The sequence below is a fragment of the Epinephelus moara genome, chromosome 5, assembly GCF_006386435.1.
Source record: "Epinephelus moara isolate mb chromosome 5, YSFRI_EMoa_1.0, whole genome shotgun sequence".
In the NCBI taxonomy this organism is placed as follows: domain Eukaryota; kingdom Metazoa; phylum Chordata; class Actinopteri; order Perciformes; family Serranidae; genus Epinephelus; species Epinephelus moara.
In genome coordinates, this window is record NC_065510.1 from 35415311 (window position 1) to 35438298 (window position 22988).

The 22988-nt window shown below is 43.3% G+C and overlaps 1 protein-coding gene across 1 annotated transcript in view; it reads left to right on the top strand.

Annotated features, from left to right (window-relative positions):
* The first annotated feature begins 3051 nt into the window (after window positions 1-3051).
* The window catches only part of usp43a (ubiquitin specific peptidase 43a), a 194579-nt gene continuing 174642 nt past the window's right edge, over window positions 3052-22988 (top strand). The window contains exons 1-2 of the mRNA XM_050044839.1: window positions 3052-3982; window positions 16733-16888. Of these exons, the coding sequence (XP_049900796.1) occupies window positions 3371-3982; window positions 16733-16888 (768 nt within the window). The 5' untranslated portion in view covers window positions 3052-3370. The remainder of the gene's footprint in view (window positions 3983-16732; window positions 16889-22988) is intronic.

Below are 22988 nucleotides of genomic sequence, written 5' to 3' on the forward strand. Positions count from 1 at the left end.
CCTCAATTTAGGGTAAGAATGTCATGGTACTTCCTGCTTCACCATAGTTGCTTCATCTTCTTTCCATTTCATGGGAAATTGCAACCATGGCTTTTAAGGTTGCATAATGCCACCGCCTACTTAACCAGACACATTTTTGCATTTATGAGGCACATTCTAGTTTGTTGAAATAAAACTCCTCTGCTACTGCCATGTTTCTATTGGAAGGAACAATTACACGTGTTCTACATATATAAGAGGAGGTGTACCCTGCATTCCCCTCTCCCCCCCAAAAAAATCTGCACGTATGGTTTTGTTTCATTTTGGTAAGGAAGTCAAAGTTTGACACAGAATAAGTTTATTTGTTTCAATGGGGTATTATGTGTGCATATTTTCTAACCATGCTGAAATAAAAGCATCGGGGAGAATTATGGAAATGTTGGATGGGGCTCTGGCTATCTATTTCAATAAATCAGCACATCTGGCCCACTAAATCCAATCTTTAGTACTGGTGAGCTGTGAAATTAAGCTTCAGATGATTAGAATCTGGATATAGCACAAAAGATGCTACATCCCTGTTGAAAACCAGAACTGCACATAACGTGTCTGGCCGAATGGTTCTGTAACATCCATTTTACTCACTCTGTGGATCTTCCAGGGTGTAGTAGCAGCAGCATTAATGTGTGTGTGAAGGCAGTAGCAAAGCTATTTATAGGATACTGTACATGTGTCTGTAAATGCTGGTGTGTTACACTGTAGATATGATTGTATTTCAATAGCAGGGTGAAGCAAAAGGAGCACACATTTGTGGACAGTCTTTTTAGCAGAATTAGAAACATAATACATATGGTCACCAAGCAGTTTTACTGTCATTGTCACTGTATTTAAAGCTGTAGTTGGTTACTTTTATAGAAATAACTTTTTGTCACATTTGCTGAAGCTGTCACTATATCCACACAGTATTACATGAGACAAATAGTCAGTGGAAAAAAAAATCACGCTGCTCTGCACCTCTTAATGCTTTAGATGGCATTTGCAAGAATGCATTTGCAAGTGAACCACAACAACCAATCAGAGCCAAGGAGCCTTTAACACATAAGGTAACAATCACTGCAGGTGAACTGCGTTTAAACTGTCAGATACAGTTGTCAAGATTCTGTTACTGCATTGACTATTTTTCGACTCTGATGTTTTCAGAAACATATTTTAGTGTACTGTTGAGCTGTAAAATGAGAAAGGTTGTTGTGACCCTGCTGCCATGTTAAAGGTCCAGTGTGTAGGGTCTAGAGGCAACTATTGGCAGAAATGGTATATAATATTCATAACTATGTTTTCATTACTTTATAATCACTTGAAAATAAGAATCATTCTTTTTCGTCACTTTAAGCTGAAAACACAGGGACTTCACCACGGTGCAGCGTGTCATGGGACACACATCATGTGCCCCCCCCAGCACACATCAGATGCGTTGCCCTGCAGCTTGTTAACAGACGACCACACAAAGTTATTACTACTTTTACTGTAGCTCCTCCACCTCTGCATTAGCTTAAAATCATGCATGGAGAGCCCCTAATTAAACTTCATTTTTCACCTGAAGAGCCAATATCTGGAGCTATGACTGGCAATGTCTTGTTTTTTGCAATTGCCTGTATAATGACAGGATTATGGGTATTAAGCTTGGGATATTTCTTGACCTCAACAAGAAGTCTCTTGTCTTTATAACACACGAGACAGCAACATCAACAGAGTTCTCTTTATGCATCCATGGTGAGGAGAGGAGTTGAGCTGACCTTTTAATTCCGGGAGTGGCGGGGCTGGAAATAGGACAGTGGCATAAATTGCTGCAGGGCGGTGTGTCCAGGAGCGCTGATGCATGTCTAGCCGCCGCCGGTGTGGGGTTTTACATTGAAAATAATAGGAGTGTATTTTTTGAATGAGTCATTTATATCTACATACAGAGCAGGTCCTCTTCCACGGATTGTGCCATGCTATTTCTACAGTGGCCCAGAACGGACAAACCCAGACACTGGCTCCAGATAGGGTGATTGTCATTTTGTGTCGGCCACCGTAGTTCTTCTGCACACTTGGCACACACATGGCACACAGTCACCACATCCTACACATTAGACCTTTAAAAAGAGTCGCGCCAAAGTGAAGAACCGCTCACCAGCCAACTTTGTCATTTTACAGCTAAACAGTACACTACAAATGTTTTGGCAACATTTGAGGTGAGGAATAGGTGATGCAGTAAAGAACATTGATTCACATTTGATAACGCTGCCTAGTTTGACAGTTTAAGCACAGTTCAGGAGCAGTGACTGAAATGATTGACTTGGCTCTCCTTGGTTGTTTCCTTCAGAATCCACAAGGAGGAGGAACATGATATTTTTTCACCGATTATCTGTCTTATGTACTACTGTGTGGAGTTCGTGACAGTTTCATCAACTAAACTACTACTGTAACTATTTTACAGAAGAATATTTTCATAAAAGTTACTAACTACAGCTTATTGAGTCCATACGATTACTATCAAGTGATGATAATACACCACTAAAAGGCTTTCAGAATCTGATTTGTCTTCATTTTAGGATGGGGGTTGGAAATAAAATCAGGCTGCAGTTGCTCATGCACATACAACCCCCATACAGTGGTAGGGTCATCCAGCAAATGCCAGTGATGTCTCTGACACCCTCTAAAGATGTCAAGTCAGGTGATGTTGTAATTGGTCCTACAGGGGGCAGTTTAAGGCTACAGCGCTTGAAACCTATTAAATACAACAACTTCCTTGTTCCCTGTGGAACAAACATGTCAAGTTTGTGCTCTTTGCCATTCCAGCAACAGTCTGTGAGACTGTGCGAAAGGGTTCTCCTGCTCATTGTGTCAAGCTCTCTGTTGTGTTAAACTATAAGTAATGTAATCCAGGTTAATTAAATTCCTGTCTGAGGGGCGGGAAGTAGACAGGATCCTTCACATAGAAAACTTGTTCATTGCAGCCCCATTGACAGGAGAGGAGGGAGGGAGGGATTGATAGCGATGGTGACAGAGAGTCCGAGACCGCCAGCGCACGACTCAGCGCTGAGAGCCATCGATGAGGAAGTGTAATTGAGCCTGCTGTGAGGAGGGAGGAACGCGTCTCCTCTCTGTAGTTCCTGGAGAGAGCGTCACCCATCAAAACGCGCGGACTGGTGAGCATATCGCACTGGGAATTACCGGGATGTCCAAAGGAATACTATCAGTAATCATGTGCCTTATTGGCACGGAGTCGGTGCCACCACAGCGGTAAGGTTTGAGAAGAGAGGGAAAGAGGAGGAGGAGGGGTAGACAGCCTGGCAGACAGGTGCGACTCCACAGCCTGTTTCATTTTCTCTCGGTCCTATTAAGTAGTAGAGCCATGGATACCCGCAAGGAAAACAAGGAAAGAAAAGCCATGAAACCCAAAACGACGAAGCGAAAGGAGAAGAAATACAAAACCGGGAGGTTTATCAGGAGGAAATCGCTGCGGTCTTTTGGGAATTTCATGGGAAGGATCCTTAAAACTTTGGGCACTTTGGCGCACTTTGGCGACGCGGAGCCGCCGGACGCGGAGGACGACGACGGCGGGTTCGGGCAGAGCGCATCGGGGGGTTTCAAAGACGACTGTGCGCAGACCCCCAGGGAGGGAACCGTGAAGAAGAGCTCCACGGTGTCCTCCTCTCACGGCTCGGTGAAAGACAGGCTGTCGTGGTGCCACGGCGACAAGACCCCCGGGGTGCTGGGACTGAAGAACCACGGCAACACCTGTTTCATGAACGCCGTGGTTCAGTGCCTCAGCAACACGGACCTGCTGGCCGAGTACCTCGGACTGGAGCAGTACAAGTCGGATTTGTACCACAGGAGGGTGAACGGCGAGGTGAGAGGCGAGGAGCCGGAGAGCGCCAGGGGAGAGGTGACCGAGCAGCTGGCGTCGCTGGTTCGAGGTCTGTGGACCCTGGAGTACACGCCGCAGCTGTCTGTGGAGTTCAAGGTGAGGACAGGGAGGAGGGTGCAGGGTGGTTATCAATTAGGCTGCTGCTGATGTCACTGCTTTGTTTTGCTGTTTGTTTGTCTTCATACCCATCTCAATGGAGAGCAGGATGTTGTTTTGGTCACTCATTGTCTGACATGCCATTGAGGAAAATATGAGGAAGACTTCATAGAGATGTAGATGCAAAGGCGCAGGTTTTGTTTCAGCAGTGTGTAGGACACATGCAACTGGAGGTTTGGGGGTTCTCCAGGAAATTTTGAGCCTCAGACACTCAATTTCATTCATTCTGATGAATCCCTTTCTGCATCAATTTATGGTGGCAATGTCCTTAATTTCATGAAAATAAAGTCCTCTGCTACTGTAATGTTTTTATGGGAGGAACAAATGCACATCTTCTAAATATGTAGGGCGAGGTGTCCCCTGAGCCCCCCAAAAAACAAACGAACGAAAAAACTCTTATGGATAGTTGTTTGTTGTCTTTGTAACAAATTTCCAATAAATTCTTGGAAAGATCACTATGTGTTGGCAAATATTACCTGAAAAGTTATGCCTTGACTGTGAAATGCAAGTTTCATAAGACTGTATTTCTGCCTGGGCCCCAGACCCCCAGGGGCCCTGAAACCCTCAAGTCAAACCCTGTGCCAATTGCTTTGTGATTATTTCATTACCTGACTGTTTGTCTGGGAATGTGTTCTACAACAGCACAATAAAACCAATATCATAGGGCCTTAAGGCATTTTAAATCAAATTACCACAAAGTAATTGACACACAGCGAACCTGGGGCCAGGTAGTATTCCACCGTGGAGTGCTGGTAGGTTTCTGGGTCTCTCTAGGCCAAATATAATTAAGCTGCCTTTGAGTTGTCGGCTGTGTGTGCTGCACTTGATGGGTACTTGGGAGAAGGCAGGGTACGTACACATTGTACAGAGAGAGGGAGAAAGTGGGGGTCAGTGGGGGTTCAACAGGAAATTTGTGCCCCTGGGCCCCCCTCTGAGATGTTCCAGCAATGGATAAGGAGATGTTATTATATTCAAGTTGGATCATGTATACACATTCTTCCCTTGGAATCTCCCCACTTACTAGCAGGTGTATTTGCCTCAAAACAGCCATAATAGCTACTGTGCATCCTGTGCCCTGCCACTACTCAGCAGCACGCCTAATAGCACAGCAGGCATGTGTCAAGAGGATTTTGTTGGATTTGTAAGCACTATAACCAACTATCACATATCCATATTGGCTAAACAAATATTTGAATTAACACATCAGGTGAGCGCCAGACTGAATGTGGTTCAAAGGGCAACAATCCACCTGTGTCCCATTTAAGTGAGTAAAGACGCACAGGTCACGTATCGGTGTTGGAGCCACGTAGAGTAGTAATAATAAAAATACCTCGCCTCTTTACCTCCCAGTTTCGACATTTTATTATTGTTTGCTGAACTAGTAGTAATTTTGTGTGTGTACAGCGTGGTTACTGATTACACGCAGGCTGCAGTGTCTCCACTTGACTCACCTGCTCTACAACGCAGCACTTCAGGTGGTTTGTCTGCATTCCTGGACTGGCATGTGGAGTGCCGGGGCGTTGAGCATTCTTGTCTCATTTACACAAACTGGTTAACGCATATGATAGGAAATGCAACACTCTTGACAAAACATAAGGATATTAAAAGGGATATTAAATCAACAGGTGTTTACCCACATACACGCTGAAGACTTCTTGCTGTTGCAGTCAGTCATAGTTGTTGTGAGCCAGGGCTGCAGGGTTCCCTCTGGGCTTGACAGTCAACCAGTAGGCCTTCTGAGTGGTAACTGCTCTGTTGCATCCACAGACAGCCTGGGGGAAGTTGTAGGGGAGTGGGGTACGCAACATGTGCACAAAAACACACAATCGCACAGGCATGGGGAGACGGTATGAGTGGGATATCATTTATAATGGAAAAGGTAGATATACATGACTTTGCATGCAGCTTTGTTCCTCATCCACAACCACGAGATAGTAATAAATTAATAATGTGTATAAGAGAGAGAGAGTGCAGTGTGTTCCAGAGCTGCAAGGGAAAGGTAGTGATTAACACAGAAGAAGATGCTGTTTTGATCTGAAAAATTCAAAGAGGCATGGTGTTGTGGATCATTAATGCCACGGGCAGCTTCACTAACTTGAGCCTCTGTTGGCTTTTGATATAATAAAAAGTTTGTGATGAGAAAAACATGAAGTAACACAAGGGCTTCCAAGGGTATTTGGATATGGATTAAAGGCCTTGAATGTAGAAATTAGGATTTACATTCAATTAAATGACCCCCTTTGAAGCTGCTCTTGGTTATAGTGTGCACTACATGACAACATTGATTCTTCTTGATCATGACAGTAGTTTTGCACATGCTGTGGCTCTCGGTCAGCTATCTCACTGATATCATGTATTAAAGTTCCTCTCTGGGCATAGTATAAACCCCTAAAAACGCATCTTTTTTTAATCTTAATTGCACATGTAGAAGTTTTTTCCCCCATGAAATAAATTCCTTCGTGCCTTTACATGGATTAGACGAAACTCTACACTAGGGTTGTGCTGATGGGCGATCCGATCCAATCCGATCCCATCATCGGCATGTATTTTTCACATCGACGCGCAAGAATTGTGGGTAATGTAGTGTGTTTCACGGACATTTTTACAGAAAACTACAACACGGAAGTGCGCTCGACTATGGAAGCCAGAATGACTGCGGACATTCCTCGCGGAGTCCACTCCGCTTATAGTACGCCTGAGTATGTTCGGGCCTTAACGCGCATGTCGCGGAGCAGTGAACAAACCAAACAACACAATGTCAGGAGAAATTGAAAAGATTTGCCGTCTATGTAAAGTCTGCTTGCTAATTAAGCTTGCTTGCTTATTAATTAGGATATGGACAAGATCACCCAACTCTACTCTACACCTGCAACTCATTTAGTATGCAAGGATATATGAATATGCAAATTAACCCTGCCCCCATCCTCTTTATGTCCACAGGGTTAGAAATGTAATAGTAATAAACAACACGAGCCTTTGGCTTGACTATGTTATCAAACTGTTAATAATGTGTTGCTAATACCAGATAAACCTCGTTCCCATTTTTGACAAGTTGAAGTGAAAGTAAATCTTAGCTTGCAAAGAAATGATACATTGCCTGAGACATGTATATCTGCAGCCACATTCAGTTTGACAGGACAAAGGGGTGAAGGGAGCTGATCACTCTGGACAAAGGGGTGAAGGGGGCTGATCACGCTGGACAAAGGGGTGAAGGGGGCTGATCACTCTGGACAAAGGGGTGAAGGGGGCTGATCACTCTGGACCAAGGGGTGAAGGGGGATGATCACTCTGGACCAAGGGGTGAGGGGGGCTGATCACTCCTGGACAAAGGGGTGAAGGGGGCTGATCATTCTGGACCAAAGGGGTGAAGGGGGCTGATTACTCCTGGACCAAGGGGTGAAGGGGGCTGATCACTCCTGGACAAAGGGGTGAAGGGGGCTGATCATTCTGGACCAAGGGGTGAAGGGGGCTGATCATGGGATAACATGTAGGAATGGTGGGTGAGGTGGGTGAGTGACGTAGCTGCTCCATCCACTGCTATACTGAGTCATGCAGCCTGACTTCTCCTCTGATGCCCCTCACTTTGCCATAGTGTTATGGGATTGGTTCCTTAGGTTTGTGATGTAACAAACCATGGAAGTCAGAATCCGTGTTTGTGAGACTGTCATTGGTACAGGGCAGTTACAAGGCAAAAATTCTTAGCCATGGCTTGACTGCTTACTTTGCTCACTTATAGCATATAATAAAACACCATATGGACATGTTAACAAGATTAAAACTTGATTTTCACTGGAGGTTGTCTTTAACTCTGAGCCAAAGTATGGCAGTATGTTGTCTCTTGTTTTACAGGTGATCAAATTGCCATAGAATGTGTGATTCAGTCTCAGCGTCTCATTCAGACCCTTCTGGTATCAGTCCCTGTAATGGCCCCCTGCTGGAAGGAAATACTGAATATTAGCCCTTGAACGTAATGTCTGAATGTGCAGCCCTGTGTTTAAATAGACGTAGTCAATTGTTCCCCTTTTTTGCTCTAATACCTCTCATCATAGTTGGCTGCAATAAAAGAAAAAAAATCCATGTCCTTCTCTCTCCTTTTCTCGCCTCGCCCCATCGCATCGACACAGTGATTTGTGTCTGTCTGCTCATCCCAGAGTGAGGGAGGAGAGAGGATGTTTACTATAGCAAGCGCATTCAGCCTGGAAAAGGAGGATGCCCCCCTGCTGAGACGCCTCCAATGGTGTGCACTCAGAGGGAGAGAGACAGAGAAAGTGGGAGGGAGAGACATTGCTGGTAAACAAAACTATGTTGTCCCTCCTGTGATCCTTGTGAGACTCCCCCACCTCACCCTCCCACCCTGGTCTGTAATCACAAAAAGGGACAGACAACTTTGACAGCTGATGATTATTACCAAATCTTCCCACACTTAAAGAGAGGCACTGGCCTGCAAGTGGAAGCGGGAAGAGAAACTTTTGCCATACTTTTTTCCAACTTCTTTTGTTTTTGGGATATTAGGAGTGAGTAGAAGTCACAGGCCTTTCAGGAGAAATCACAATATCTCAACTGAAGATACCAGAATAACCTCAGGCTTTACAGCAGGGAGTCAAGTCAACATTCAAAAGTTTGAGTCGGAGCTGGGAAACAAGTTTTGTTTTGCTTTCTTGGCCTTTGACAGACCAAAGTGCAGTTATATTCCGCTAATGCAAACATTTAGGTTATTTATCTACCGTGTCATGTAAGTCTTTTTTGCCAAATCACAACACATTCAAGGGTGCAAAAAGTTTTATTGTGTGATTTACTACATGTAGGGACTCAAGGGTCCTGCACACAGGAGTCCTTTAAGTCTGACACTTGGAGTCTGACTGAAATGAAAACGTGTTACCGAATGAGGCTAAGCTTATAAATGACAGTGATCATACTAATGGAAGTGCTGCATTTAAAGGTCAACATTTTCAACTCTGCCACAACTGCTCCACTACACATCTGACGCTGATGAAATCTGGAGGGATGAAGTGTCCTTTTATTGGTCGCTCCAAAAGTTGTCGACATCAATTTAACTCGACGACAGAGCTGGCTCCTTCTTTTTAATGCGTTACGCTCCTGACCTAAAGGATTTAACAACACAGTAACTACTTTTAGAAGTTGTGGCGTAGGAGCCCGGATTCATCTTTTTTTTTACGCTTGACAGGATGCAGCTCCGTGAGGCCGGAGGAGCTCAGCCGGGGAAGATGAAGCCTGGTGTTTTAAGTAGTCTTGTTTGTTCTGGGAGTGCAGGCAGTGTGTGACAGTGAGGCAGGGCAGCGAGACTGATGGTTTGTTTGTCTTTTTTTCGTCTCTGCTCTCCTTCATGGACCACTCTCGTTCTCACTCTGGGTGCTGAACATGTATACATTGTTTGTAGAAAGACACGTGCGACGTGCGTGCATCGCTGTGGGGATATGCACCACCTGGACTCCTTGCTGAATTTGCACAGCGGGGCCGCCTCTCATTTCAGTTTGATTGCGGCATTTTTTTTGGCGAAGCAGATGGAGCGACTTTTTTTGGAGAGTTTAGCAGTGTGTGGCTTGGAGATTTAACCACGCAATAGAAATAATAATCAGCGTGTTTTATATTTGGCCGCAGACATGCAGTGGGATCTATGTCTTAGCTGTTGAAGTGAGCAGGGAAGTGGTAATGCTTCAAACACTTCATCTCTAACTTATAATACACAGGCTAGACCACTTACAATTACTGTAACAGAGCCACCATATGCTGTTTGGAAACAGCATGCATTCCCTCGACTCAGTGAGCTGCACTCCATTATACCTACACCGCTGTGACAAAAGGCAATAAAAGAAACACAAGGAGAAGTGTGTCTGCTGCTGTATCTGTGTAAGCACTACAATATGAAACCATTTTCCAGCAGGTTTATTATCCCTCCTATGATTTATGTACCGAGCCTGAACGACACGCTGTAGGAAAGCCATGGGAATAAATCAATCTTTAGTATTATAGGATGTGATGCTGCGATCACAGCATCATGGTGTCCAGGATGAATTTTCTACTTCATCTCAGTGATGGGAAAGCACATGAAAATGGCATATATGTTCAAACAGCTCTTGATACTGTGGCAGATACAGCTTCCTACACTGTCAGTTTTGCACACACAGTAGCGTATTTACAGCCTCAGCTGTGAATCCTCCTCAGAGTATCAATTTCTCAGTTTCAGCAGAGCCCAGGGAGCCTTCCCTGGGCTGTAAACCATTCAGAGGCGATTATTTCCATCGCATCTCATCCCTTCTTATTTCTTACTGATCGCCTGTAAATCCCACACCGGGGACATCCGCAGACACACAGGCTTTGTTCGGTCTTGACTCGCTGGCACCTTTATCGAAGGATTTCCAAGCTTCTCAGTGCTGCAGAGAGAATATAGGTCTGATTCCAAGACGTGGCATTTAGATTTGTCATCAGAAGTACCTGGCTGTTCTCGATTGTTCTGGAGGTGAATCCAGTGTGGCCAAGGATGACACAGGAAGTAAGCAGGCTGAGTTAGTTTAGATTTGGAAGGATGGCGGGAGGGGGAGGCGGGGAAGGACAGGTGCTGCGCTGCTAAGAGAGGATCATCTGTGTGTGTGTGTGTGTGTGTGTGTTGGCCAGAGCTCAGCTGGGACTGATTAGTTGAGGGAATGGTTCTTCTCTGATAGAGAGGAAAGAAAAAAGAGAGATAATAGAAAGAGTGGAAAAAAGAAAGTTTGTGTGTGTGTGTGAGACAGAAGAAGGATAGATGAAACACAGCATGAGAGCAGAGAGTGGTGTATAAGTGGAGACTGTAAGTGATGACTGTCCTGCGTCCAGAGGTGAGCCGGTAACACCAGGCCGCTGAAAAATGAAACAGCAAATGGAGCAGCCAGTAATGACAGATTCTATCCAGCCTCATTCCAGCCACACCTGAGGAGGGAATGGTTACTTAGTGTGTGTGTGTGTGTGTGTGTGTGTGTGTGTGTGTGTGTGTGTGTGTGTGTGTGTGTGTGGGGAAAAGAAGTGTGCGCAGTTTCTCTTAAGGTCATGCCCTAACATAATTTGTCAGTATCATTCTCTGTCCGTCACTGAGAAATCCATCCAGGCCTGTTTGGCAGGCCGGACTACGATGAGGTGAGGTGTTGTAAATGGGTTTTTTAGGGAGAGAGAGGAGGGACATTTACTTGATGTATGTTTATAGTGAATTCCTGGCCTGCCAGCACTCTGATCCGTCATTGTTTACAGAGTAGGAAGATGGATGTGGGGAGGGCATGAGGGGGTAATGGTGTGAGGTGAAGCAAGGGTAGTAAGACAGGACACTAAAACAGACATCTGGGTGTGGGAGCAGGGGATGTTGCTAGAGTGCAGCCCCTATCTCTGCTGACCGCTGGGAGGTCGTGACCCCTGCTGTGGAGACTGCACAGGTTTATGGCTGTCTTTTGTCATTCGGTTATCTTTCTTTTAATGCATTCTTCTTCTTTGTTGCTTTCTTTCTTTGTAGAAAATCTGATAGTCCTTAAGCGTTTTGCTCTTTTTGTTCCCTGGGTTTGGTCTGGACTAGACTTGAAAAATTAGGGTTTCAGTTAGCCTGGTCTCACTCCCAGGGTGTCAAAATACGCCACTTGGCCAGCATCCCCAACGTCACTCTAATGGCGCCAGGAGCACCCTTTAGCATCTGTATAAGATACAGCCGACTTTTGTCCAACTCCAGTGTAAACCCATCCATGTCCTTATCAGACAGTCAGAGCGATGGACATAGTTGGAAGAGCACAAAAGTCTGCTTAGGATGGAAACTGGAAAGGGGGGTGGACGGGCCCAAAAAGCACAGGAGACCAGTGTTTGTGTCTTGTTTGGAGTCAGTGTGGAGTTATTTTGTCACGTCACATGTTGGTCACATGAGTCCTTAGTCACTCTTTAGTCATTTTCTATCCCTAACCAACCACTGATCCACGTGACTTACCACTGACGCCCTCTGCACCCAGATCTGATGACCCCTTCTGCATCAATATACAATGCAAAAGGTGACCTTTAGCTCACCTGGTACAGTGTGTGCCCCATGCAGGCTGAGTCCTTAGCAGTGGTCTGAGTGCGATTCCAACCTGTGACCCTGTACTGGGCGGCGTTGGCTCAGTCCACTTAAAACCAGTAACCCTCTGGTTCCCAAGCCAAGTCCCCATACGGACCAAACAAGGGGTGTGGGCTGGTAGCTACCGAGGTGCTCTTGGGCTGCTTGGGGTGCCTGTCAAGTGGGCAGCTCCCTCGCTCTGACATCTCTCCATTAATGCATATGTATAGGTCCTGTTTGTGCACGAGTCTGTATTTCAGGCCTGTGTGCAAGTGTAATCTGAAAATAACGACAGAGTGAAACTAAATTTCCCCTCGAGGGATTAATGAAGGAATGCTGTCTTCTTTCTTTTTTAAAAGGTTGCCCCCAGCATCATTATAATAACGCCTTAGGCTTCTGCCCAAGCATCAAAATATGATGAGAAGAGATGTTGTTGGTTTTAATATGACCTGAAACTCATTAAAGGCCCCCAAAACTATGTTTTTCTAATATAATTTGGCATTCGGTGGAGTGTTCAGTAATTACAGGTGGGAATTAGGCATCAACAGTAAAATTAAATTCCAAAAACTGGAACATTTTGTGAAGAACTTAGTCAAATTCAAAATATACTACTAAATAAACTTAACATTTTCCAAAGTGAACAAAAGAAGTAGCTCTAAATTATGGAGAAAAAACTTCACAGCTTTGTTCCACATGCTCTGATCTAGAGAAAACAACTGATGAATGAGATCAATAAATGAAACAAAGCCAAACTAAATTAAGAGAAATACTGTCAGAGCGCACCACATCGGGTCAGGCCCAATCAGGTCTTGACTAATCAATAGTTCTCACAGAAAAAACCCAGTGCTGCCGAAGTTGACCCTTATGCCCACCTTTATCCTCTCCTTGACTAGCTCTGGAGTGTTTGCCCAACAAACACTTAAGATCCCACCAGAGCTGCGCTCAGGTCGGCTTTGAACACAGCCAGTGTTTACAGAGCGACTCGACATTTCAACGAACCTGCAATTTGTTTCTGTCTCTCCACACATCCTCACCATCTCATTACTCTTTTGTTCCCTCTTTCATTTCTCCCTTTACAAGAATTCAATTAAAAAGACTCGATGCATGGGAATACAACCTCAACACTTCGCCAAATCTTTTTAAGCGCCTTTGAGGCTGTGTGGCACATGTCACCAGAGATCCTCTGAGAGACAACACTGTAAACAGATATCAAAAAGATGAGTCGAATAATCATTCCCACCTTTCACACACACATGCACACACACTCACACACATATACACACACCCAAACAGAGAGAGAAAACAGCAGATGAGGCCACAGAAGGGTCATCCCCTCGTCTTAATGAAGTCGTAACCTCTTGATGTCATCAGGTTTCTGCACCTCACCGTAACCTTGGAAACTGTCTTTCCCTTATTGTTTTCACCCCCCTCATTTTGTCGGTGGCTTTGAGAAACTGCGCTGCCTCCTTTTTCTCACTTTCCTTGTCGGGGCCAGCCACAATAGCTCCGTCCTTTCTGATACGGGGACAGAAAAACACTTGCAGGTCTGTTGAAACTACGCCAGCATCCCTCCCTCGCTCCTCTCCTCCCTTACTCCACCGCTCCCTCTCTCCATCTGTCCCTCATCCCTCCATCCCCTGTCAGTGATTCCTCATAGCGATGAAGCTCATTAGCGGGCTGTCTCCGTCAGGTGGATGAGGAGGGGGTCCTCCCGCCTGTGTTTATATTTAGATACTGGGATACTGCAGATATAATGTGGTGATTTTTAATGAGGTGTGGAGCAGAGGCTGGATCCTGTCAGTCATACAGAGAGAGAGAGAGAGTGATAGAGAGAAGTAGCCACCCAGTGTAGTGTAATGCTGTCGTTAGTTTTGCGTGTCATTTTCTCTGTCTGACTCATAAAGTCACAACTCCGTCCTCATAATTGAATTAGACAGTCTGGCTGGTTTTTTTTCTAGTAACACCTGTCAGGGTTCCGGATGTCCTCTGTGTGAGTCATCTTTTTCAGTGTATGAATGTGTTTGCAAAACAATTTCTTGAAATATTATCTGGCACCACAAATGGCTCATGAGGACTAAGATGTCTTATTTTGTTTGCTTATGCTGTTATGCTGCCAATAATAGCAGTCTCAGTACAACTACAGTTTTGAAAGCTTTGGAAAACAAATAGGATGAAGTCATTTCATCTGCATCCAATGCTAAGTGAGAACAACAGTTTGAACAGGGTGTCAGTTTTCTTGCTATTAGTGGAGTTATCAGCCTTATTCTGATGTGTTTGGGTCCTGAGTATTCTCAAGTGAAATACTGCTGGAAATGTCTTTGGGAAAGTGAAATTGTCTGACCTTCAGTTTAATCTGGATTTAATACAAATGGCCTGTCAGGGCCTAATGGAATGTTTTAGAAGTGACAACTTGCAGCCATTCATCAGCTTTTTGTTTGGCAAAAGAGTTGCAATATCATTTTAAACTGAAGTGGTTCTGGTTCTTTGTAATTATATCATTTAAATAATGGCATTGTGATTTCAAGAAAACACTAGTTTTTGGGGTTTTTTCCTCACTCTCTGAGGACACACAAAGTTAAACATACCACTTGAAACAAGTGATTCAGTGTTACTTATCTGGCGAAATGAAACAGTAAAAAAAAAAACAAGTATGCAAAGGTACATTTACCAGATAAGTTAAAGAGGCAATTTACCCCAAAAATCAAAACAGAGTGTCTGTTTGCACTCGGATGAGAATAGTTACAGTGCAGCTATTCGGCTATTTATGCCCATCCCTACAATGTGTTATCATGGATCCCACTGCATGCTGTGATTAGCTAGTGCGTGCCACGTAGATACGTCAAAGTCAGAGGTGGTATGGGTTAGGACAAAGACTTCAAGGTTAGGGCTAGTACTAGTCAATCTCTGATATTCTCTGAGATAAAAGTGGAAAATAAAAGAGAAAAAAACACACAAATGTACTGCCATAAAGTCAGGTGATGTAGTATGAAGAGACACACAGTTCACAGAGGGAGTAAGACATGGTGGATGAATGGGTTAAGGACTGGATTTGGGTTTGAGTCCCATGTGTGTTATTTTTAGACTTAGTTGAATTATTATTTTCAGTTTTTAGTATTTATAAAGCTTCTGAATTTAGACTTCATGCATAAACTTTAGCAGAGTAGCTGAATAGACCTGTTCATATTTTAACATTGCTAGGACATCCAGGAATATATCTGCAGTGGCTATTTACACCTCGGGTGCAAATTGCATTGTTGGTTACGGGCACCTGGTTGCGAATCAAAAATACGTATTTTTCCTCTTACCTGTAGTTCTATTTGTCAATCTAGAAGATTTTGAAGCGTGTTGGAGGTATCGGCCATAGAGATGTCTGCCTTCTCTCAAATCTAAGAGAACTAGATGGCACTCGGCTTGTGGTGCTCAAAGTGCCAAAAAAATAAAAAACATTTGAAAAAACTCGACAGCAATGTCTCTCTCCAGAAATCACGACCCGGTTAGTAAAGATAATCGAAAGACCTTGTTTTGAATCGTTACATGTAGGAACTATTTTATGTCTTCCAAACTACACCCGCCAAGTGTATCACCGCACAGAAGGAAGCGTGCATCTACTGCTAGTTTAGCTAGCACCCCTGAGCAAGTTAAGCTGGAGAACGCTGTTAATGCTTATGTTGTCATAAGCATGAGCTTTTTGTCAGTGAGTAGATGCATGCTTCCTTCTGCATGGTGATGCGGTTGGTGGATATGGTTTGGTAGAAAGAAGAGAGTTCCTCCATGAAACACGTTTGTGGATTATCTTGACTAACCTGGTCATGCTTTCTGCTAAGACATTGCTGTTGATTTTTTGTAATGCAATTTGTTTTGGTACCATAAACCAAGTGAACATCTTTCATTATATTTCACAGAAGGCAGACAGATCTCTGCGGTAGATATTTCCAACACTCCAACTAGGGATGTCAATGGTTAACAGCAGAGAATATTTCTGATCGGTCATGCGTGTCGATCTGTAGGTTCATTTAGCTACTCTTCAGTTTACGTCACTCAGCATCAACCAGGTCTGGTGGGAACTGGCACAAATAAATGCTTTTCGTTATTTTTCAAGCAGTTGTTGGATTGTTGGTCAAATATAACAAGACAGACATAGACCAAATGATAAATCCATTAACTGGACAAAAAAGTTATTGGTTGCAGCCCTATCTGAAAATACAGTGAACATTGTTATACGGTTTTTGTGGTGTATGGCTTTATTTGCTGCATGCATCCTCCCAAGTGTGATGCATGTAATGAAGTGTGCTCTGCCTCAAATTCTTTTTTCAAAAAATCCCTATTTCTTCCAGAGTACAACATCCAAAGAGAATTGTGAATGACTTTGTTACATGATCTCATCATAGCCAAATAATGTCTGGCAGATGTTCTTAAATGAGTCTGCATTAAGTGATGGTAAGAGAGAGAAATGTCCCTTTTTTCTCTCCATCTCTCCCCTGAGTGCTCCAAGCAGAACCAACTCCAACTTACAAATGATGAGTTCCTGCGCTCCATGTGATCGTGGCCTCATTTTGTCAGGAAGGAATGTCAGTATTTAATGACTTGAAATTGCCCAAAGTATTAATTATGATGTTTTCTCCTCTCCGCAGAGCATAGTGGCCAAGTACGGCTCTCAGTTTCGAGGAAACTCTCAGCACGATGCCCTCGAGTTCCTCCTCTGGCTTTTGGACAGAGTGCATGAAGATGCTAATCCCAGCCTCAACAACAACACTAAGAGCAGCAGCAAGACCAAAGCCAACACCAAGGTGAGTCTGCATCATCCACCAGCAGCCGCTGGCTCTGCACTTGATCTTCATGTTCAAGGTTGTAGCTGCTTGAGTTCTGATCACATGTGTTCTTTCCTCTTTCTCTTTCACACACAAACACACACACACACACACACTGTTCATATGTCTTTGTATCATTTACCTTGTGTACAGGTCCTTTTGACAGACTTGAATTAATTTGTGAGCTCATCAGAAGAACTTTGTGAATGAATTATAGTTTTTAATTAAATGAGATAATTGTATTGCATTGTACTTAATAGGGGAGTCATAAACAGCAGCATTACCAGAGTAATAACCCACCTTTATTCATCAGTACTAAACCGTCTGAGGGTATTGGCTTCAGGATGACAATTCTATCTCACTCAGCTTAATTCCAGCAGGAAAAAGAGCTTGTTCCTTGCTTGCTTACAGAACTCATGTATTTATAAATTCACTACTTTATTAAAACTGTTTCAAACTTTCAGTTTACGGATATGGTGACAATCCGTAAACTGTAAAAAGACAATCCGTAATGTTAAAGACGGTATCGTTAACGTCGCATAACGTTAGCCATCTTTTACAGGGTAAGTTATAACGTAAGGTAGTGAGTACTAGTAGCCGCCCCTATAAACGTAGTAAGCTGACTCTCAAACCCAAATAATGTAACGTATATTTCAGGATAAGTATACCATAACACAAGTGATGGTAAATTGAATCTCACTCAACTTGAATTCTTTAAACAAGTCAGGGTGTCTGTCTTTCAAGTGTTTAGCCAGGTTTGAAGTGTTTCCTCCTTTGGTCTGGAAACTTCGAAGGCACCGTTTGCACACTGGTTTTTGCGGGTTTATAATTACTCTGCTTTCATCTGCCTCAAATGCAAAATATCTCCACACATGACTCCTACTACCTGACTTTTCGACAAGCCGAGGTCTTGTGTCTCCAGCAGCACTTATAGAAGCCATTGTTTCTAGCAAAGACGATGGAGAACATCGGCACAGACTGATGCGTGTATACTGCCCCCATCAGTTCCGACAGGACTCGACACGGCCCACTGAGGGCAAAGTTATATCCGGTACTTACGGAACCGAAATCGGCACTGACTTGGTACCGAAGAATCCGTTCTCATGACAACTCTCCAACCTCCAACCTCCTATTTAAAGGCAGCATTGTCAGTCGCTGTTTGTTAACATGCTTGCAAGCCAAAGTTAAAGTTAAAGCCAACTCTAGATTCACTCTAGTTTGGCGTTCGCTGCTATATTTGACTTTTTGCAACAATATGTCTCTTGGATGCTTGCTGCTTATGATCTGGCACTTGGTCTCTATTTTTTATAAAGCCCTGACCTCACCTGAGCACTGTGGGGGTACACGCTCATAAATGTCCTGAGCACAGAAAACAAGAAGAAAATACAGGCAGAGGTCAGAGTCTCTGCAGGAAAATACATTGGGCCAGAGTGGGTCAGAGAGGGTCAGAGAGTGGGTATGAGTCCAAACATTATATTTTCAGAAAATCCTGCATAGTGCACCTTTAAGTTCTCTGTCTCCTGATGGACTCAGTGAGACTAAAGCAAAAAATTTTTGCTGCCCCACACAAGTTTGCAAGAACAGAAGCAGCCTTCCCCCATGTGGGAGCCAGGTCAGTGCTGACTGTCATTCCTGCTACTCATTAAATGTAAGCAGGTCACAGACACAATTTGACTGAATCCTTGAGCTGTCCCAGACATCGCAGTTACATCCAACATGTTCGATTTTCTTTGTGAGATCTACAAAGATGACTTCTAAAGAGCTACAGTCAGCTCAAGCCATTAAGAACGTGGGAAGAAACAAGTAAAGTTTGATATTCTTGGCTGAATCTTTCCGCCCAGTCCCTTCCCCATGTTCAATTTTGTGTCCATCTTTTTTTTTTGTCCTGCACAAATGATTTCACAGGCAGCAAAGACAGAAATCTGCTGCTCCATCTGGCACATTCGTGTTGCACATAAAGCCGTCACATTTGTTTCTGTAGACAGCAGAGTGCCATCATGATCCAAGCTCAGGTGCAGAATCATGTCGCATGTAACACTGAGGCCATTGTTTAATTGGAGCAGTGTGTCGGTCTGGGAGGCAGTTTTATGATGTGCTTCAAAATAATGCCCACCTTGTTATCTGAAGCCTGCTCTGGCAGATGTCAGCATCGATCCACTCGATGGCCTGTCAAATGATGACAACCGCACAACATTTTTTGTTTAATTCCAGTCAAAGAAATTCACTCATGTTAACAAAAGAAGAGCATTTTTAGAAGGACTCTTGAATTTTCAATACCAGTAAACCCTCACAGATCCTAGGATGAAGCAGCAAGTGGAGCTGGTTCTGTGAAGAGTCATCGTCGCAGCGCTCTGAGTGCCGTTGTGATTCTTCACCTGCAGTTTAGTTGAAACCCATTGAGCCTCAGTCTGAAACGAACCATTATGTGCAGTGACTCGTTTCCTGTGAGATGTAAAAGGAGCTCATGAAGTGGCAGGCATCCTCACCCTCAACGCAATGGGCAGAAAAAATGTAGGCATTATACATTTCTGAAAACCATGGATACATTACACATGCAAGTTTTAGTGTAATGGGTGCATTGAAACTTTAGGTTTTCAACAGCACCGTGGTCAACGTGTGGTTAGGCTTAGGTACTAAAATCACTGTGGTTTGGAAAAGATTTTGTTTCGGCTTAACAAAATGGTTTTGGGGGTACAGTCCTGACTTGAAACACACCTTGATGTCTGTAAAAAAACAACAGCTTTTCGTGGCACTATTCCTGCTGAAAAACACCCACATTTAGGGGCTTTCGGAAAAGCAGCAATGATTCACTATGAAATGACCTGTTTTGTTTAGGGTTGTCATGAGAACCGATACTTCGGTACCAAGTCGATGCCAACATGCAAAAAATAAGTCGGTACCTGTTTTTTTTCGGTACGGTAAGTCTGTGACGAAGACGAGCGCCGAAGAAGAACGCCTGTTCTCCATCGTCTTTGCTAGAAACAATGGGTTCTACAAGTGCTAGAGCTTAGATTGGGCCCAAAAAATCCAGCCCGACCCCACGCGAGCCCGTGCATGTTCTGTCCAAGCCCGGCCCATTCCTTTAACAGTAATTACAAGCCCGAGCCCGACTTTTTTTTAAAGATACTAACATGGACATTAGAGGCTGACTCTCGTCTTTCTTTCCATGGCAAGCCTTTGTCATGTGCCTCTAAAGTGCTGAGGTCCCCATCTTTTTGCTGTCATATACCAGCATCGCGCTGCACTTGGTATACTCACTGAAGGCGACACACACGTTGTCACCTTCGATCACTCACATGTGCGCGGCCAGTGGTGCCGTCAAGGGGGGGCAGAAATAGTGGTTTGATATTTCAAGGTGAGTGAGTTTCAATTTCTGTTTTTTGATTTTTATCGCGGTGTCGAATGAGTATCGAGAATCGTCGAAATTCACTGGTATTGGTATCGACTACTGAAATTCTGGTAGCGTGACAAGCCTAGTTTTGTTGTTGGTTGCTTTCGGCAGGCATCTCGCCTAGATGACACACCATCCACTGTCCCCTACATCTCCCGATGACAAAGTCAGCTCATATATTACGTCCCTTTAGAAACGTTGATACGCATCAAATGTGCAAATATAAAGTATTTGTGGTTTGCAGAAATATGAAATGCTGACATTTTCTTCCGACAACTGGGCTGGTACCCTGTATCTCTCTGTATGTTTTTGTCTCTGATTTGGGATGTTCACCTCGCAACCTTGCACTTGGAAAGTAGCCGGGACTGGACGTGAGGCGGTGTGAGGGAATGAAGGGCAGACACATCGAGTCGAGTTGCCAAGCGCTGAAAGCCAGTAAAATTAGTCTTTGGTGTCTAAATTTATTGGATTGGACTGAAGTGCACTCGTGTGAGGTTCCTCTGTAAAGTGTTTTGCATCACTCGTCTTTCACAGTGACAAAAATAAACACACATTAATACAACAACGATACGTAACAGGAGATTGCAGCCTTTTTTAGTCCTGTTCTTTTACTTTGTTCCCACTGTTTGCTGTTTATTTTCTCTGAGCGTGTGCCAATCACGTCTTCAAACAGACCTTTTACTGGTTACACTGGTTCTACACAACACAATAGCAGCTAAACAATTGTCCCTCTGCCGTCTGAATGGTTAATTTTTCCAATTCTAAGCTGAAGCTGCAGTGGTGAAAGAGAGGTGGCTAAGAGCAAAATAATACACTCAATTTGCCCTGTTTTTTTTTATTTTTATTTTACATGTTGTCACTGACTGCACACAGCTCTGAAAATAGGTAGAGTGATGCATGGTTTCTTGTATATTTTTATTTATGGTAGTTTTATTTTTGCTTGCACAAATGTGGCTGTTCTTGGCAGATTTATGACTCCACCAGCTCTTGGCAGAAACAAGTGACAGGAAGGAATACAGGAAATACACCATATTATATCATTGCATGTTGATCTAATATTCTTTTAGTGAATTTCATCATGTGCCGAGTGATACTGAGCTCCATCAGTGATTATTGCCTAATTATAGCATCTAAGGATGTAAACACGTTTGATTTCTTGGAGCTTTCATTTAATATACAGCTGTTAAACTGACATATACAGTATAGTACAGTATTTAATTGAATGTGTAATCCTATGAGTGTGCGTTTGTGTGCACATTACCACATTTAATACAGGATAAGAAGACCTTCTGTGATTATCATCCTCAGTGAAAAACCCCTTGTGATTAATTACATTTGCTAAGTATCATCCCGTTTCTCCCAGTCGGCCCAGAGTTTGGTGGCAGCGCTGCGGGTCCTGCCTCCACTCAGGGCCTCGCCACGCTGCCAGCTGACGACCTCCAGTCCTGTCAGTAAATGAATACTCTCATGAGCTGAACTGTCGCCACGCTGCCAGCCAATGCCTGCCCAGCTCCCTCTTTGACAGCAGCGCTAATAGAGGCAGCCTTTATGCCACATAAACAGCTTACGGCCGCGGCTCTCATTAGGCTGCCAGTGAATCATGGTATCATAAAGTCGGCTTTCCTCCGCTGCAGCTGTGAGGCACAGAAGAAGAAAATCACTGGCTTTTTCACACCAGGAGGGAACATGTCTGATTGTCTTAAAATGAAATGCTCGTCCTCCTTCCCGTAAATTGATTTCATTCATGTAGCGCAGTGTGCTCATGCTTACACTGCTGATGTAATGTGAAAATCCTGGAACTCTGGAGATTACATGCTCCTCTTTGGGTTTGTGTACAAAACGTCTCCGAAAACGGCTGGATAACAAAACATACATGAAGTAATGTGCACATTTACACACTTAAACTGGCACAGTCTCCTGAGTGGGTCCTTACACGTCATTTATAACCCATAGAATTACATTAGATTACACTGAATAATTACCAAATAAAAGTTCATACACCATCCCTCTCTCCTGTGCGTCCTTTCTTTCTTTCTTACTCTTTCCTTTTTTCATTGTTCCTTTCCTTTTTTCTTTCACCTTTTCTTTCTTTTGTTCATCCATTCTTTCTTTCTTTCATTCTTTCTTTTTGTTATTTCTTTCTTTCTTTTGTTCATTATTTCCTTCTTTTATGCTTATTTTCCCCCTTTCATTGTTTCTTTCCTTCTTTTTGCTTTCACTTTTTCTTCCTTGTGTTTATTCTTTATTTCTTTTGGTCTTTCGTTATTTCTTTTATTTTTTTCTTTAGCTCTGTCTTCCATTCATTCATTTTTTCTTTTTTCCTTTCTTTCCTTCTTTTGTTGTTTTCCTTCCTTCTTTCTTTCTTTCACTTTTTTGTCCTTTTGTTCTTTCATACTTTCTTTCATTGCTCGCTCTTTTCTTCTCACTTTCTTTTTTCGTTATTTTCTTTTTTCTTTCATTCATTTTTCTTTCTTTTGTTATTTCTTTCATTATTTCTTTCCTTCTTTTTTCTTTCACTTTTTCTTTCTTTTGGTCTTTTGTTTGTTTTTTTTCATTTTTTTCTTTAGCTCTGTCTTCCTTTCATTCTTTCTTTCCTTCTTTCTCTTGTTCTTTTATTCTTTCTTTCAGTTGTTCCTTTCTGTCTTTTACTTTTTCTTTGTTTCTTTGATTATTTCTTTCTTTCTTTTT